Consider the following 18,323-nt stretch of genomic DNA (forward strand, 5'->3'; position numbering starts at 1 on the left):
GCTCTTAAAACTAACGTCAAAATATTTCCACGGATGTTTTTTACATTATGATGAACTTAAATTATATATAAAAAAAAGAATTAAAAAAGAATGAACAGCAATAATGTTCTAATTTGTTTTTGGGGAGGGTAAAATACTTGACGATAAGACTTTTTAAAGATAAATCAAGAAAGATCAAGTTAAAACTAAGTTTATGAAACACACTGATCTAAGCTAAATGACGCACCATTTTTGTCCTTACTACAATATTTATTTGTTGAAACAAATCACTTTGTGGCAACTACCCACATATATTCAGCCCACAATTCCGCCCAAAACCTGGGGCAACCTTAAATGAGGATAATACTCGTGAGATAAAATTAATGTGCCTGCCTAATCAAAACATGATATTTACTTGTGTACAGATTTGGAGCAGGGATTTTCTTACTTTAGGAGCAGACTGAATACAAAATTCCTACTCCGAAATAAACATGTAGTATGTATCTGCTATATTTAAACAGAGGAAGAGGCCTACGCATCATACACTGGAACATGGAAACATTCAAACATTACAAACTAGCGCACGAGATCAAATTAATGATGCTTAATCGTTATTCTTAAGGTTTTACACTATTTTAAAGTGTTGCGACACATACCGTAATATCTAGTATATGTAATGTTGTTTGTACTGTTTACCCTTAACTGCTCATATCCATAAGTACCAGACTTGCGTCCTGTTTATCAGGGACAGTCTGTGTAGCTCAGTGGTAGAGCGCTCGCCCGACAAGCGAGAGAGGTCGGGGGTTCAAGTCCCCTCACAGGCAGGTATGTCCGGAGTTTTTACTCTGGTATGTCTGCCTATGCATGTTATGTTTCCATTTGTAAATTCATGTTTAAATATGCTAGTGTGCGATGTGTAATTCTTCTTTCCCCTGTATATTGCTATATATTTAGTTAAAGATATGTTTACTGGCAGCTGTTCTGGCGAGGGCAGAATCTACATTGTTATGGTTTTCTGATACTGACGAACCCTGAATAACTATAAACCATCGCTTTGTTCTATTCTAACAATGCTAAAGGTAGAGGGCAACCCCGTCAACTTTGTTTGTTTTTACCACCTAAAAGCCGTCTTTTGTCATGTTCCTTCGCCATACCAACGCTACCGTGGGTTGTAGGGACGGTGTACCGCACACCGCAGTCAGTAAGTGCAAATCACATCTATATTTTCCTAGGTATATGAATAGTTTCCTTACTTGTCTCCTCGTTGGTAAGATTCCGTCTACGTCCCGTTTCCTTAATGCTGTCCAGTTCCTCCACGCCTCCCGGTCCTTGGGAGTACAAGAGACTGGTATATGGTAGCTCGTCATCACCAGTGGCTTGATCATTGAGACCTGTATAGATGATAGTAAGCTGATATGGTGAAGTGGATAACATATGGCTTCCGTATAACACAACTAAACACAAATGAGTTACGGGTTCGACTTTAAAATAGCGTTGTATGTATATAGCTCTTGTTTTCCCTTTCAAGGCACAGGGAAATAGGCAATGGTCTCAGATCAGACATTTAAGTTTTCAATGGTTATGGTATTAAATAGAAAGAAATTTGATATCAAAAATATTTAGACCCATGTGTAATTCTGGCGATTCGTAATACGATGCGCCGCCAGCGGTTGCTCTTACAATTTTTTACTTTAGGGTCGAAATCGTAGTTCTAGCCCCCACTGGATTTTCACGCAAGTGTGATAATATATATTGACAACAGCTCCACGAAGGATTCCGTGGCAATAGATAGAAAATTTATCTGCTATGATTATAAATTACTGTTTTACTGCGCATTTGCATGTACTATTATTATACATTGTATTGGCATTTAAAAGGCATTATGTTCCTGTGTTGTATTCGTATTACGCGGGCTTTGGATGTCGACATTTTTTCATGGAGGCGCATCGTATTATGAATCGACCGAATTGTATAGATTTAAGTTACGCCTTTGTAACATGTTTATGTAAACCGCAAAGAGCTTAGTGGATAATATCACTGGTAAGAACGTAAAACAAACGGAACTTGAGACCAAAAATCGGTTGTAACTCACCCAATATGGGGTTTCCTCTAGACGAATAACCGCTACTCATTGACATTCCATGGGAATGATCGGCTGTAACAATAACAAGTGTCTCGTCGAGGTTGACCATGTCTAATGCTGCAGAAACAGCCTTGTCCAAGGCAATAGTATCATTCAGAGCATCTTGACCTATTCCACGGTGGTGAGCAATGTCTATCAACGCTCCTTAAAGAAAACATTATTAAACCGAAAATCAATCAACATAATTTGTTTTGTTTTGTTTTGTTTTATTTCTTCTTGTGCCTGGGTTACTCAGTGGATGTTTTAAGATATCCTCTGTTCTTCCATGAGTCCCACTATAAACTATAAACCGTCCATTTGTATTAAAGTGACCGTAGAGGGCGATGTAACCGAGTAAGGCACTTAATGGGGTATATCGGGACTGTTTCGTCAATACGCGCAAATCACGACTCAAGTCTCAAGCTCACGATAACTCGATTCGACTCGGGAATCGAGCCCCTGATGATTCTAATGGACTTGAGACTCGAGTTTGGTGACTCGACTATAAGTTTGATACCTACCCTCAACCATAAGAAAGAACCCATTCCTGTTCTTCTGTAATATTTCTATGGCCTTGGTTGTCATTTCTGCTAGAGATGGGTCACGGGTTTCAGGGGTACGGTCGTTTTCATATGTCATACGAACAGGCGCAAATAGACCTACAAAATTAATAAATAAAAAGAAGAAAACTGGAACATTTAGATAATTTTGTATGCATTTATGTTTATTCCATATGTGAACCAGTTCAACAACTTTGGTATCAAATTCCGAAAGGTATGCACATGGGGGTAAACGCATTTATTGTGAAGTCTCATTTCATTTTATATGGCCCAAAACCTACAAAATCATATGAAATCACGTAAAAATACAATATAAAAACAACTTATAAATTGCCAAAAAAAGCTGTAACTTAACCCCGCCTCATTCCATTAGTGTCCTTAAACCAGTAAAACCTTTGTAGTATATGTCATCTCCATTTATTATTTCAAGGGGTCCCGCAAACACTTGGAATTATCTCTAAAACTATATGTTCCGAGCACTCAGCATAACCGTTATGTGAATGTTTACCATGTTTAGGAAGATTTTTTTTGTGTGTGTGAATTTGATAAAATTATTGTATCCTTTAAACACGTTTTATGTATTTAAATCTATTTTAATATAGATTGTGATAAGCATTTTCTCCTGTTTGTGCTCAGGCCGGAGTGCCTATATCCCTGCGAGTCATGAAACATTGGGGCATATACCTAACAAGTAATCCGTCTCGTCAGCATCCACAGCCGTCAGATCTTCATCGTTCCATACATACTGATAATTGTCCCCTTCATGTAGAGCAGTCCATTCCTCTATGAGATTACGACCATCGGTACGAGTTCCTAAGGAGTCAGGATCCTCGGGATCTGCAGTAGTGTTGGGTAACATGTATGTACGGCCTCCACCCATTATGACCTACATAATGTGTAAATAAATATACAGATTAACAATAGAGCCGAAAGATTGGCATGATCCACCAGCATGAATACAGGACTTATTTAAAGCCATAAATTACAGGACTTTAACCTCTAATGTTGGAGGTCTGGAACAGGTGGGAGAGTGTCTGAATGGTGTGTGACGGTGTGGGATTGTGTGTGGTATCATGAGGGGCTTTCGGTTATGAATTTCTGTAGGCGTGTTAGTATATGATATACGGTCCCTATAGCATGTGTCATAGTTTAAATCGATACATATGAAATGTATATGAAATTTAAAAACTAGTCAAAATCAACATGATGAATAAACATCATTATGAGAGCGGTCAGTGTCATTGATAGCGAAAAAATCTGGGAACTAGTGAGTGAATGTTTTCATCTGAGAAACTCTTGTATGTATTTTATTTACAAAACATAATATTAACTTACGTTAACTTTATCAGCTTTAGAAATTATTTGCGCGGTCACATCCTCGCATCCATCGACTGGTCCGTTAAGCCATCGGCGGTATGCAGAATGGGCATACAACCCGGCTGGTGTGGCATCCGAAACATAAGAATTGGTGACTAAACCAGTAGATTTACCTATGTGTTGGATTTTGAAAAATATGGTTGTCAACTGCAACTTCTAGTAACTGATCTCTTCGTTAAATCCCATAATTCCTTGCGGTTATACCCTAAATGTCGTCATTTGAAGTCACGTCAAACCAACAGCATAATTGAAACAAAAAGAGTTTTTGGACATCAGCAGTGGATGAGTATTTCTGATAACAACGACATTGTCATGGTTATTTCCAATTGATTGAGAAACATCTTGGACATAATAGTGACTTGACTTGGCAACCTTAATGGGTAAAACGTATCTAGAATTCGTCGGTATTTTATACGTTCACTTCAGTACAATCATGAGCTTGGAAAAGGCACACCTAAAGACTGTGTTTGTGTTCTCAACTACAAATAATGTCATTAACTTTAACGCTTTAATAATACATATGACTAGGATTTAGTCATATTCCTGTCGTTTATCTATTAAAGTAATATGAGAACAAAGGATGGATCCCCTTTGGATCAACGATTATGCCTAGTCATTTGATGGTTGAATTGTTCAATATAACGCTTAGGCACCACCTATAGCACTATGACTGTTTCTCTTTCTATACATACTGCAGTTACTGTTCATTTTCCTATTCACAATACACAGTGTTCTCACCATTGACGTGTGTCCTCTACAAACAGCGTATGTTAGAGGTAAAGGGCCTTGCCTAGTTAACGTCACTGTGTGAATAATAACCGGCCAATATTTTTTTCTACAAAATATAGTTTTGTAACATTTCCTACATTTTTAGCTAATTTAGATCTTTGGAAATATTCGCACTTTTAGTAAATAGGGCACGGCATGGCCTGCAAAATTCCCTGTGTAAATCGAATACAACTTTTAGTGACTATCACTCACTTGTGGACCGCTCTCTTCCGAAGGGCATTAAAGCTAAACCACTTGACGGATATGTTTTGTACTTGCTGTCAATCAAGATTAATGTATACATTCCATGTAGGCTAAAAACTGAGTAGGTTGGGCATCTGCAAATGTTCGTACTTTCCTGATATGTAAATGACAGATAACAGCAAAAACAGCTCCTATATCTGTCCATAACTTTGGTCAGTGGAGCGGGTTAGGGGATTTCAAGTGGGTGATTATTGATTAGCAAGTGCACTATTTGGGCATAAGTGCAGTCCACCATTAAATGTGGAGAATGGGCTAGACTTTATCGATTGATTTTGCTGGAGTAATTTCCTGTTGACCAGGTTTAAGTACAGCAAAGGAAGAATCATGTTTGATGTGTAGCATAACTGCACTATGCAAGTATCATACCCTGGTGATGTATAGCATAATAACAGCATTTGCATAATGTTACCGCAAATGTTCAGGTTACGATAGAACGAGTCATCGGTACCTATCGGAGCACCGATAGTGATATAGGACCAAATAAGATGTTGTGCCTCAGCGGGTATACTCCCTCTCCAAGGACGAGGATTAACATGGTTAAGGATCGGGTTCATTATCCCATCCATGAAATAGAATCCCAACTTACCTATATCTTGAGCATCAACCATTACAGAATCGACGCTCGCGACCTCTTGAGTGGCACAGTTTTCTACCTCAATCCTGTCATCAACGCCAAGAGCATTGTATTTTGTCTTGACCCCGCAAAACAAGGCCGTTGAAGTACAGGCAGAGTCTGGTGTTTGACGATCAGTAGAGTACGTCTGCAACATAAAATATGTGGTAAATGGGACCAAAATGAGATCTAGATGGATATCATCGGAGAACATCTTATCTGATATCACCAACATCCAACATCCTTTTTTTGCGGTACAAGCTTAATGTGTATGATGAGTGCCAAATACCCACATTTATTTTTCTGTTCCTTTTTTTCCACAAACGCATCGCCTTCAGAAACGGTCCCATCAAGTGGACTGAACCCTAATTTTGACCTGGCAAAGGGGGACCTTTATGTGTGAATGCGATAGCCTACCTTCAATAATCCTGTAGATGGAAATGTTTCCCATACAATCTTCTCCTCTTCTCCCGCAAGTCCCTTCTGTTGTCCTTTAAGTATCCTGGCCGCGGTAACCGTCGTCAAGTCCATGCCGTCGCCAATAAAAACGATAATATTTTTAGCAAGATTTTTGTTTAATTCCTGTTTCTTCAAAGCCTTTTGTACCTCATCACGGCCATATTTCTTCCAGGGTTCAACTGAAATATTGAACAAATCCTACATTATAAAGGCTGTTACAGTAATCAGGAGGCTATAGACATGGATCATTTCAAATCAAGATAAGAAAAGCTCTGAACAACAGACCGTGTAGTGATCGGTATTTATTCAGTAGCTATGTGCTTAAGATGGCGGACGAGAAATTGCATGAATCAGGGTACCTAATTCATTAAATAGCTCTGGTTCGAATTTCAAGGAATTATATGACATCTTAATCTGAAAATATTTTTAAAAAGAAAAATATATGTCAACAATGTTACAATATTATTTAACTTCTTATCAACTTACCAAGACAGCTGAGTCCGAAGTCTTCGCAGCAATCGCCATGTGTTTTGCACTCCTTGTTACACTGACATTGCAAGGACTCGTCAAATTCGACAAAACATCTCTTCTCGCAACTGGATTCTGAAAAAAAATCAAACAAGAAAATAGATAAAGAGCAATCATCATCAGTCGCTTGTGGAGCAAACGAGCACAATCTTCCACCATCTGAGTGCGATCTTGTGTTAGTGAATTTTGTTTGGCTGCAGCATCCCTGCAATGTCTCCCAGGAGCTCCCCAAGTCTCCCAAGTCATATACAGTGCGTGCTAACGTCCTGTCCTCGTTTCCTCTTCCCGTGTGGTGGAATATATAGGCATTTCTTTCCGTTTTTGTGCTAGAAATATTCCTGGTCAGCAGTGCCGCCGAAGGGCATTACGGGCCCGGGGGTAACTGAACGCACGGGCTTTTTACGGGCCCCTGAGGTCTCTTTTAGGTTCCTTTGCTTTTATGGGTCCATTAAGGTATGCTTTCTTTATTTTTACGGGCCCCTATAAGACCCCGGGCCCGGGGATAACGCACCCCTTAACCCCCCGTGTCGGCTGCACTGCTAGTCAGCTCAGACAAAGTATATGGACCATTTGAGATGGCGGACAAACATTAAATGGTGTTATTGAGGTTGTAGATGGCTTCGCTTAGAATCCGATCCACACGCTTGATGTGTAAGATGACCCTCCAGCTGTAACAACATATTGCAAATGCTCTGATCTTGTTTTCCTTGTCTTGAATGATAACCCAACATATCAATTTGTGAGTCATAGTTCATTGAATTTACAACCGTATGACAAAGCAGGCGAAAATATTGCACAAGATTTGCAATTTAAAGAGAATTGACTATGGCTCATTCTAGTGACCCTAGTATATGGACAATATAAGTGTGCTTTTTCATTTAATGACATAAAATTTGAAAAATATTGTAAGGAACACTTGAGGTTTTGACTTTTAAAACCTTCATTTTGGTCAAAAAATATGCTTGGATAGGTAGTTTTCAAACGATTCTCAACATTCGCCTTGCTATAACATTAAATTGCGTTATCTGTTGACCTAGTGACGAAAAGTATTTTAGGGGGAAGTTTAGCTTTCGTTTGATATTTAAAAAAAATACTGATTGGATGAAGGGAACACTTGAGGTTTCGACAAAATCCAATCAAAGAGGCCCATTTTTTCAGCTAGAAGCTCCACAGCTCTTACATTGCTATGCACTCAACCGTGCAGTGTAATCAAAGACTGTCCGGAGACAATCACCGCTTGCTTGAGAGCTCTTGGACGAAAATGTGTGCTCAGGTGTATTGAGGTGGAAACTGCTTAATTATGTTTTGTTCCCGTTTTCTGGCTCCAAACGCTCTGCGTACCAGTACCAATGTACAGAGCATGCAGCTGCTCTATGAGAAATGACCAGTCCTAATGAGGCCTGAGGCCGCCATGGGGTCCATACTATTTGACATCGTCAGCCTGCTACGCTAATTGCCCAAGTCATTGTTTTGTAATTTTGAGAACAAAGAACAAAATGTGGTTCAAGCAAGCATCAATTACGTAATTATTTCGGATTATTCCCTTTCATGTGTACGTGTATCATTCTCATTAAGTTCTTGTGCAAAGATTGGTGAATATGTTTAAACGAATGCTTGAACTATATTTACACAGAAGAAAGTCTTTTTTCTTACAGGTTCTTTCTTCTGTCAACCATTACATTTGCTCTAGCACTCACATGCTTACATCGATTTTGACCTAACTTGGTCACAATGATCATTGACCGTGCCCCTACATGTCACATGAAATTCGTGGGGTCAAAGGTCACGCAGGGGTCAAAAACATGATTTCAACAAAAAATGCATCTTCTCCCACAACTTACGTAGGACAGCGACCCCACTTGCACACATGCATTGTTATTACCCAGTGTCTATGTGGTGTACACAGATTTGGGGTCAAAGGTCATTAAGGGTCACTTCCGGTATAAAACCAAAACCTTCACAAATTTTTATTAGCTAAGTAAAACATAGCACAGTAACGGTATGTTCACATATGATCTGCAGTCACCCAATGTATATGTGGTATTTTTTTACTTGGGGTCAAAGCTCATTAAGTGGTCACTTCCGGTATAAAAATAAATACCTTTAAGGGGGTGCAGCACTAATTCAGCGTCCCATAGGATAACGTGTGATTTCGGCCTACTTCAAGCGCCATTTCTAGCGTCCCTGCAATACTTGGCAAAATAAATTTGGTATCAAATTAAAGCTCTGTTTCTCTAGATTCCAAAACTTTTGTCGGCATATATCGATGACCATTGACTTTTTTCGCTAGTTTGCGGTGCAAAAAAAAAGAGCTAAAAATATACTAAACTCACCACTCACATTTCAAAATCGGGTTTTCTCTTAATCCGCCACAGAGAATTACTTTTGAGATCAATTGTCCAGTTTTTTTCTGCATGTTATCATTAAAGACACTTGTCGAATTCATATAAGCCGATATTGAGTGATTTTAAGTGAACTTATCGGTAGATATGTTCGCTACAATCTCATATTCACTATGGACTATATTAGCCGAATTTCGTTGTTACATAAAATGCGGAGTGATTTAGTGTTGCGCCCTCTTAAAATGCATCTTCTTCCACAAATTATGTGGGACAGAGATGCCACTTGCACACATGGATTGTTATTACCCAGTGTCTATGGGGTGTACACAGATTTGGGGTCAAAGGTCATTAAGGGGTCACTTCCGGTAAAAAACGAAATATTTAAAAAAAATTTATAAGCTAAGTAAAACATGGGACAGTAACGGTATGTTCACACGTGATCTGCAGTCACGCAATGTATATGTGGTATTTTTTTATTTGGGGTCAAATCTTATTAAGGGGTCACTTCCGGTATAAAACGAAATACCTTTAAAATGCATCTTCTTCCACAGATTCTGTAGGACAGTGACGCCACTTGCACACATGCATTGTTTTTACCCAGTGTCTATGGGGTGTACACAGATTTGGGGTCAAAGGTCATTAAGGGGTCACTTCCGGTATAAAACGAAAAACCTTCAAAAAATTTTATTTGCTAAGAAAAAGACAGTAACGGTATGTTCACACATGAATTGTGGTTACCCAATTCGTATGTGGTATTTTTTTATTTGGGGTCAAATGTCATTAAGGGGTCACTTCCGGTCAGAGACGAAAAACCTTCAAAATGCCCCTTCTGCTACAAATAACATGGCAAAGTGATGCCACGTGCACACATACATTGACATTAGCCAATGTCTATGGGTTTTCATATATTTTGGGGTCAAAGGTCATTAAGGGGTCACAACACGGCTGTATTCGTGGTCTTAGACCACAGCTAAGTCTAGTTTGTACTTTGTTCTCAAAATTACGAAAAAATACTTGGGCAAAAAGTGTAGCTGACGACATTTGCAGTGGCGGCACCAGGATTTTTTTCGGAGGGGCACGGGGGGGGGGGGGCTGGGGCAAAATGAATAATAAACCAATTTTGCACAAAATTGCCGTAAAAAGTGGTAATTTGCGCATTACATCTTTTGACACAACTATCGCGATATATACATCGCACGTTATACTCGTGCGATACACTCTTTTTATGTGCATTCACCTCTATACGCTGGCGAAGTTACGTAATTAATTGCCATAGCAATAGGTGAAAACAATTTTGAACATATCGCGCTGCACTACAAGCAGGTTAAACTCATCACCTGCGTACATGTCTGCGGCAACCATAGATCGAATACAATACTGGTCTTTCAAAGATACTAATCTTACAGGTGCAAGTGGTTAGTATGATATTGTTCAATGCAGAGGTACTGCATGAACGTATCAGTGCAGCGCGGTATATTCAAAAATTGTTTTCACCTATTGCTATGGTAGTTAATCCGATTATTACGTAACTTCGCCAGCGTATAGGAAGGACCTTGTACACAGAAAATAGGGAAAGGATTTAGCATAACAAAGGAACAAACTCCGAGATCCAGCGTGAAAGTCATGGAGCGTGAAATTGTCTTATTTACATAACAAGGCCTAACATTTTTAGAGCCAACGCCCTTAACATCAATTTAGTTGAGAGCGGAATTCTCATGTGTGATTTGGGGTTCTTTTTGCGTCAAACTGGGGGGAAAACTGGGGGTAAGAAAACTATTGCCCCCCCCCCACATCCCCTCCACCCCCACCCCGTAGTGCCGCCACTGACCATTTAATTCTCATGGGAGTTTGGGTCATGTGGATTTTTTTGTGGCAGCGGTTTTTCTTTTCGCCACCTGGCCCCCGAATGCAGCAATTTTGCTGGGCGAATTTTTTTAAACCCACCCCTCCTGTAAATCAAATGGTTAACAACTTATTTACCGAGAAACTGGTGGTCCTATGTTTTAATATTTGGACCCCTGGGGCATGACTAACCTTAAACATAACATATATGGCCAAAAAAACGGGGGAAAATGTCAGCTTTGGGTGAGGCCATAAGTGTGCCACTGACTGCCACATATAGACCATGTGCCTTTGTAGTTTTAGAGCTAAGTCCTGGGGCCAATAATGTTTACGTAATGGGGTGAATTATACATATGAATCCCGAGTGTTTAAAATTTATGAAGTCCAGAGCCCCAAAATATTACAAACAAATGGTCGGCCGTTTCTTAGAAAATAAAGCAGATACAGGGTTCTAAGTTGGTATACTGGGTACTAAGTTAATAAGCACGCGGATAAGACGTTTGTGTGCAAATATATTAAAGCCTCTTTCCATTTCTATGGTCCTTTGGTCCCTTTCCATTTCTATGGTCCATGTTTACTGCAATTTAAGAATGCTGCATGTATACATATCCGATTATTCACAATCGCCGATATATTAACCAGCGAGTCAAGAGAAAAATAAATAAAAATCAACTGTACTACCGTTAATATTATCCATTGATATATTTGATCATAGTCTTTGACCAAATAGGCCTATATTTACCCATTATCTTAAAAACGAATTCTTTTGTGTCATATTTGGCATTTTTTGGAATATTTTATACCACGAGTAGCTTTATAGGCCTATTTAGTTTATTCCTGATTTGACAGCCACGCCCGATTCAAAGATACTTTCAAATTGAGGTGTTTTTCTTTTCTGTTCATACGCGCAATATGCCTACCATTCTTTCACTATTTACAGCTTTATCTTTAAAACCTATAGGCCTATCCAAGGAAGCTACAATCTTGGAAATAAGTCTTAGAACTCTTGCATGTAGATAACGGAAACTGTCACCCCCTTTCCCCCATGCAATGTTGAGAAATGCCAATGTCTTCAGCGGTTTCCCAATGTGTCCATGTGTAACATGGGGCAAATTGGGACACAGGATAATTTGGGACAGTGATTTCGGAAATACTTTTATACCTTAAAATAGTCACATTTTGCCCATTTTTGCAACAAAATAACTTTGATATAATGTCTATTTATATTTCAAACCGTTTAAAAGTACCATTCTTCATTAAACAGGAACTTTGAGGGCCGTAAGCTTAACACATCAAAATAAGTATTCCATTTTTTTGTCATGTCTAAGCAGAGGTCACGACTTGTGGCTCAATATCTGAATCAATATGGTCCGGATTAGTGTTTCTCAAAAAAAAAATAACTTCTAAGCTACCCTTTCAATTAAATAAGACAAAAATTGTAACTTTTTTCTTCGAAAATTATAAGAAAAGCTTTCTTTTTAGAAATATGCCGAATTAGGGTAAAATGGGACGCCATTGATTTACTGTGTGCTAACTCAAACTGCCCCATTTTGCCCCAACAAAAAAAGTCCCATAGTAAATCAATGGCGTCCCATTTTAATCACTTGTCGCAAGTTGCCGGGTATTAGTATTATAGCCGAGTAAAATCTGGTGGGGCAAAATGGGACATTAGGTGGACCAATTTGCCCCACTTCCCCCTAAATCATTGTTGTAGATGTCATGTTTGTTCCCAGGCCAAGTCATTTCCATGATCATTAGAAATTCTGCACGGAATTTACGGCAGAGAGTGCCAAGTGTTCCAAGTACTTATTTCCAAGATTGTAAATTTAGATATATACAATATGAGATTGAAACATTTGAATTGACATTAATTAACACACATATTAAATGTTTCAATATTGAGGGATTTCTGTGGACATTAGTGAACTAGCTATTGCATGATTTTGTGGGCTTGGTTTGAAGCATATGAAAAACAAAACGCTCGATTTTTTACTGTGACCTACAATAGAATGAAAACTGATGTAATCATGATACATCAATGATACTACTGTCTCCATAGACTTGCATACAAAACCTGATGTAAACATCTTTTTTTTAAATAAAAAGTCCACAAATTAGAAACGAGCGTTTCAGTACAGATTGCCAAACTTGTTTTTCAAATAATAACAAATAATAATAAAGAAACATTTATGAAGCGCTTAAAATAGAAGTCGCTAAGCGCTTTACAAAGCATGCCCTAATTACCATTACAAAATTATACAACAATTTGCAAGTACATCAAACATGATATAGCGATTTACAAAGCATATAATATAGGCCCTAGGCCCTAAATACAAAATTACATAACAAAATAACATCAACTATATCACTGAATATAGAAATATGTCATGTTCAATAATAAGCCCTTCTCCTTTAAATCATAAAATGTATGCGATATCCGCCTCAAACAATAATGAAAAGGAATATAAAGTAAACACAGATAGGCCTAAGGCTTGCCCGGGCCAGTGAACGAATTGCCCACTCAGAGTCCGAAAAATGCAAGAAAATTAGAAAAACGTGAAGAATATGGAAAATGAAAAGGCGAAAGGGAAGAGGGGGAGGGAAGTAAAGAGGGGGAAAGAGAAGAGAATAAAAGGGAGACAGAATAGGAAGAAAATAGGGAAGAGAAGATGGTGACGATAAATCGACAAGTTATCGCCCCACCCTGAGTGACGAGTTTGATACACTTAAAGGTCACATAAAAATAACAGATGTGGAAATAAGAGTATAAACTGACCAGTAGATACCAGCTGTATGTGGTCCGACTCATTCATGGCATATTGGATGGCCTAGGGGAAAGTTAGCCCATATTGCAAGACTATCCTTGCCTTCAAGGTGAAATGAACCTACTCATGATACACTCTGGCCATGGTCTGGCCTGCAGATCTTTCCCAGGGAAAGATAACATTCCAATATTCCCCTTTAAGCCGATTATTGTGAAAAAATGACCAGTTTTACTTGCCTACGTGTGTTTGTGTGTCTCTAGTCCCGAACAAAAATAAATACTTACCTTGAGATTGGACGCATGGAATCGCACACGCAACTGCAACCGCAAGTCCGAGTACAAGTTTTATGTCCATTGCTAGCCACGAGAGAACAGGAGGAGACCCAAAACTCAGAGGTGCGGCACTTGTCAAACTGCTTCAGTCGGTGGTGATGGTGGCACTGGCTGTTTGCTTGAGTTGGGCCGGCCTACTGAAATAGCTTGAATATTAAATCAAAAGTAGGCTATTTACTTTCCATAATCCCGTACCGTTCAAGTTTTCAAGCTTTTTCACACATACAATTCTTATACACAGAACGTTCCTGCAATCTTATTGGTTCTTACCCGTGTGATATGACACGATATAACACTGTTCAGTGCTATTTGAACCAATCAGAGGCGCATAGCAACAACAGGACTCATCGATATTTGAAAAAGGCAATTCCTTGTAAAATGTAGGATTTAATTTGATTAAAATTTGGTATACTTATGATATTTTTATTTGAATTGAAGTGTTTAATTAAGAATGAGAATAAAGGTATTGTTTTTGGCAGGTGTCGTGCATCTATCGTCTCATATAACACGCGACCTCTGACACGCGACAACAGTATTTTTGGCGTAAAACAACTCGGCTACGCCTCAATGTTTTACTTAAAATAATGATGTCGCCGAGTGAGACGATAGATGCACGACAGCGGCTAAAAACAATACCTTTATTCTCTAAAAATAAACTATAGAATATTACTTGTTTAATTAATAACTTAGAGACAAGGTTTAATCTATATATTTTTAAACTCTGCTGTTCTTTAAAAATGTCACGAAAGAAGTAATGTTTAGATCATATTCGACCTAAAGTGTTAATTTACTATTTTTACAGGGACTCCAAATTCCGGAATGTTCGTTTCAATTCAATTTCGCCTATTTTAGCTTGAAAATAATTAGATCGGGTTTCAGCCGCATTGTGGTTTCAGACGTTGTGCAGCTTACTTTAGAAAATGTCCCAAAATTTAACTGAGTGATTTAAATTGTTTGGCTAGAAAACTTTTGATTAGGTCACGTGATATAAAACATCCGTCTTTTCTTTTATCGAGTTTTCCAATAAACCTAAACAATTATTATTAAACTTTTGTCTCTAAATACAAATAACAATGCAGGGTGGTTCAATGTAGGAAACCCACTTTTGCAGCAATTTTTACCTTCTTCACAAAATTAATCAATAAAAATTCCTTTAAAAAGGAATAGGGGGAGCTAATGAGGAACTGTCAACATAAAAGTGTAAGTTGATAATACTGTGTTACATTTGTCATCATTATGAAAAGGGTAAAATTTTGATTGAAATAATTGAACTAGGGAGCTCGGTGTTGGAAGATATTAGAATACTAGAGACCCAGGAGAGCAATCAAATTTGCGAAATGATATTAGAATATAGGCCTATCCAAAGGTGTTTTGTTTTTTCTGAATGATAATTATGCAGCTATGTTTATTGTAATTGGTTGATTGGGTTATGTTTTGTGCCAAATGAAGCATGAAATACCAGTGGCGTATACCGTGGACGCCCCAACCCTGAAGAAAATTCAATTTTGCCGCCCCCTTCCTCAACAGCCAAAAAAGATCGACCCAATTTTTTCTCGGTCGTTTGAAAAGTGAAGAGCAAAAAAAAAAAAAAAAAAAAACGGTTTCAGGCTCTAGCGCCCTAAAAGCAGCACATTTTCAACAATTTTTATGCTTTATCAAATTTTCCGCCCTTTTTATTTACTAATTCTTTTTGCCGCCCCTTCGTTTTTGCCGCCCTGTTTTTGCCGCCCTTCTTCTTCCGCCGCCCCTTCATTTTGGCCGCCCCCTGCTTTTACCCCGGGGGGCTGGCGCCCCCAAAGCCACCCCCAAAAAAAATACGCGCATGAATACAGTCTTGAAAAGTATGCAGAAAGGTAAGAAATTAAGTGCTGCATCGTCAGACTGAATTGCTTGATCTCATCACAATCATTATTTTTTATTGGAAATATAACGTGGACACACTAAGAAAGCAAATGGAGAATGAACTGGTATGTGAACTTTCTTTTATTTGGTGAGAGAGTTACATAAAAAACAGTATCACTATAATATATATAAACAAATAATATAAATGTAGGCATTGTTACTTTAATTGTCGAAAATGGAACAGAGAAAGCTGCAACTGATGAGAGAGTTTATTTATGCTATTCTTGTTAAGCATTCTTTGGTATAATGACATTACATAATAGATACATTGATTGGAAACATGTAACATACTGTATATAAGAACAAAGTAATGTTATGTTTGGATGGGGATGCTATTGCATATGTATAAAGTTGTAAAATACAGTTGGCAAGAGGTATTATAATTATGGAATTATTGACAGTACTATACTTAACACATCTATAATTTGAATCTATCACAAGGATATAAAATAATACACCAAACTATTTTTGTAACTACTATATACAATTATACAAAGTTAAAAATACTAGCGTATGTGCGGTAATAAAGTACAACAAATGTTCTAACTATTATCTCCACGTTCTGACAATAAATTTTACAGCAAATACATTTTCTTTAGGCCTAATCAGTGTTTCACATATGACGTTGTTTACGTTTACAACGGATACTCAGAAATTATACTGAGGAAATATTTCTTAGAAATCTCGGAATTCGGATTATCCACTTGAGCATCTTACCCCCTCAGAAAGTCGAATTGGCACGGCCAGATTTGTACTGTATTTAACTAATTTAAAGGTAAGTTTTGTGGGCTTATATTATATATTAACATATAGGCCTACCCCGGGGGGTCACTCCCATTGTGGCCTGTACACCATCCGCGATAATGAAAACGCGTAAAAAGGGTAGTTTTTCGTGGATATGCACGATACGCGCGTAACGTGTTTAGGGTGTCAAAAACATGGAAATTGGAAAAAAGGGTATTAAAATTGCAATTGCTAATACGCGGAAATGAAATTTAGAGTATGAAATTTGATGCAAACGGGAATAAAATCCCTGTTTAGGGTATCGTTTTAGCCAAGGGTTAAATCCTTGTTTAGGGTGCTTTTCAAAAGTTGATTATCGCGGATGGTGTACAGGCCACAATGGAAGTGACCCCCCCCCCCTCGGGAGGCCTACTTGTTTGTTAGCGTCTTAAAATTTCAAAATAATCCCATACAAAGGAAAGTTACTGAATTTAGTAAATTCGCGCCGCACACCTCTTGGTCACGGTAAATTAATTTGTTTACGCCCTCGTGGTACCTGTAGCCCAACTTTACTTAACAACTGGATGGGTAGGCCTACATGGTATATAGGGCTATCTATATAATTCGTTAAAATAATATCAAATTCTGTTTTAGTCGATCGCTTTATCCGCTCCTGAGTTTATTTGTCACATGGGGTGTGCTCGTGTATACATAAGCTTACTCCCGTTAATCTTCATTCTACATAAGGGGTTACACTTGGTGTAAGGTGGGTCGGATGGAAGGAGCACCATTTTAGCCATTAAACTAAAAAACAAACTTAATTTTTTCATGTTATGCTTTTACATGGAGGTCTACCATCAAAACAATACGTTTCAAACATTTTGACCTGTATTGCTCAAGCGGTTGTGATATGAGAAGCAAAAACATAGGTGTATATACATTATAATTGTGCACGGTTACCACAAATATTAACTACGTGTAAGTCGTGCACGTCATCAGTAGTACATGATCATTTTCATTCGCTGAACTGAACCAGTATTTCAAAAAAGGGTGTAACCTGCAGGTTGTTTGGGTAATGTAAAATATGAGCTTTCTTCTGATAACAAATGATATGGAAGTGAGGATGTTGATTGGTCACGCTCCATTAGGCCGTATAAAATTAATGTTTTGGTTCTCGTCCAGAGGATTTTCATGAATTGATGAGGGAGGAGGTGTTTTTTTTTTTTTTTTCAATGTAAAATTAGTATTGTCAGTAGTTTTCGGTCTTCTCCAACAGTGCTCGAGGAAACGATGAGGCCTTTTTTTTTCAAATGTGAGATTATGAGGGATAAACCCCCTAGAGTACCACAAAAAGACTTGGAAGTGATTCTTGTTCTCTAATAAACTTATTTATATGTATGAAGATTTCATAAATCATTCCAAAGTCTAAAAAATTGAAAAATTTAAAAAAAATCTGACAAATCCCAGAAATTGAGGAGGGAGGGACGAGAACCAAAATATTAATTTTACACGGCCTTAACGAGTATTGACCACCTCCAAATAAGCACTGACACAAGCCTGAAAATACCATTCTTAAGAATAATGAGTCCAACCCATTTACGTAGTATGCTCGTGATAATAGAAAACCTTGTCGTCACACACCACTAGATGATGAATTCAATTGAAATGGTTTATTCAGTTACATAATCCAAACAATACCATTAATACAAATCCAGTGAACTGAAAAACTGTGTCAAGTCAGTAGTGT

General features: G+C 38.1%; 1 protein-coding gene across 1 annotated transcript; it reads right to left on the bottom strand.

Annotated features, from left to right (window-relative positions):
• Positions 1-2,000: 2,000 nt before the first annotated feature.
• LOC140165548 (alkaline phosphatase, tissue-nonspecific isozyme-like) lies at positions 2,001-13,973 on the bottom strand. Its single transcript, XM_072188833.1, has 8 exons — positions 13,904-13,973; positions 6,629-6,745; positions 6,101-6,321; positions 5,657-5,831; positions 3,997-4,151; positions 3,346-3,547; positions 2,623-2,760; positions 2,001-2,266 (listed from the first exon to the last, which is right to left on the bottom strand). Exons 1-8 carry the CDS (start codon positions 13,971-13,973, stop codon positions 2,001-2,003), a joined length of 1,344 nt encoding a protein of 447 aa, XP_072044934.1.
• Positions 13,974-18,323: the final 4,350 nt, after the last annotated feature.

The sequence above is a fragment of the Amphiura filiformis genome, chromosome 12 (assembly GCF_039555335.1).
Source record: "Amphiura filiformis chromosome 12, Afil_fr2py, whole genome shotgun sequence".
NCBI lineage: Eukaryota > Metazoa > Echinodermata > Ophiuroidea > Amphilepidida > Amphiuridae > Amphiura > Amphiura filiformis.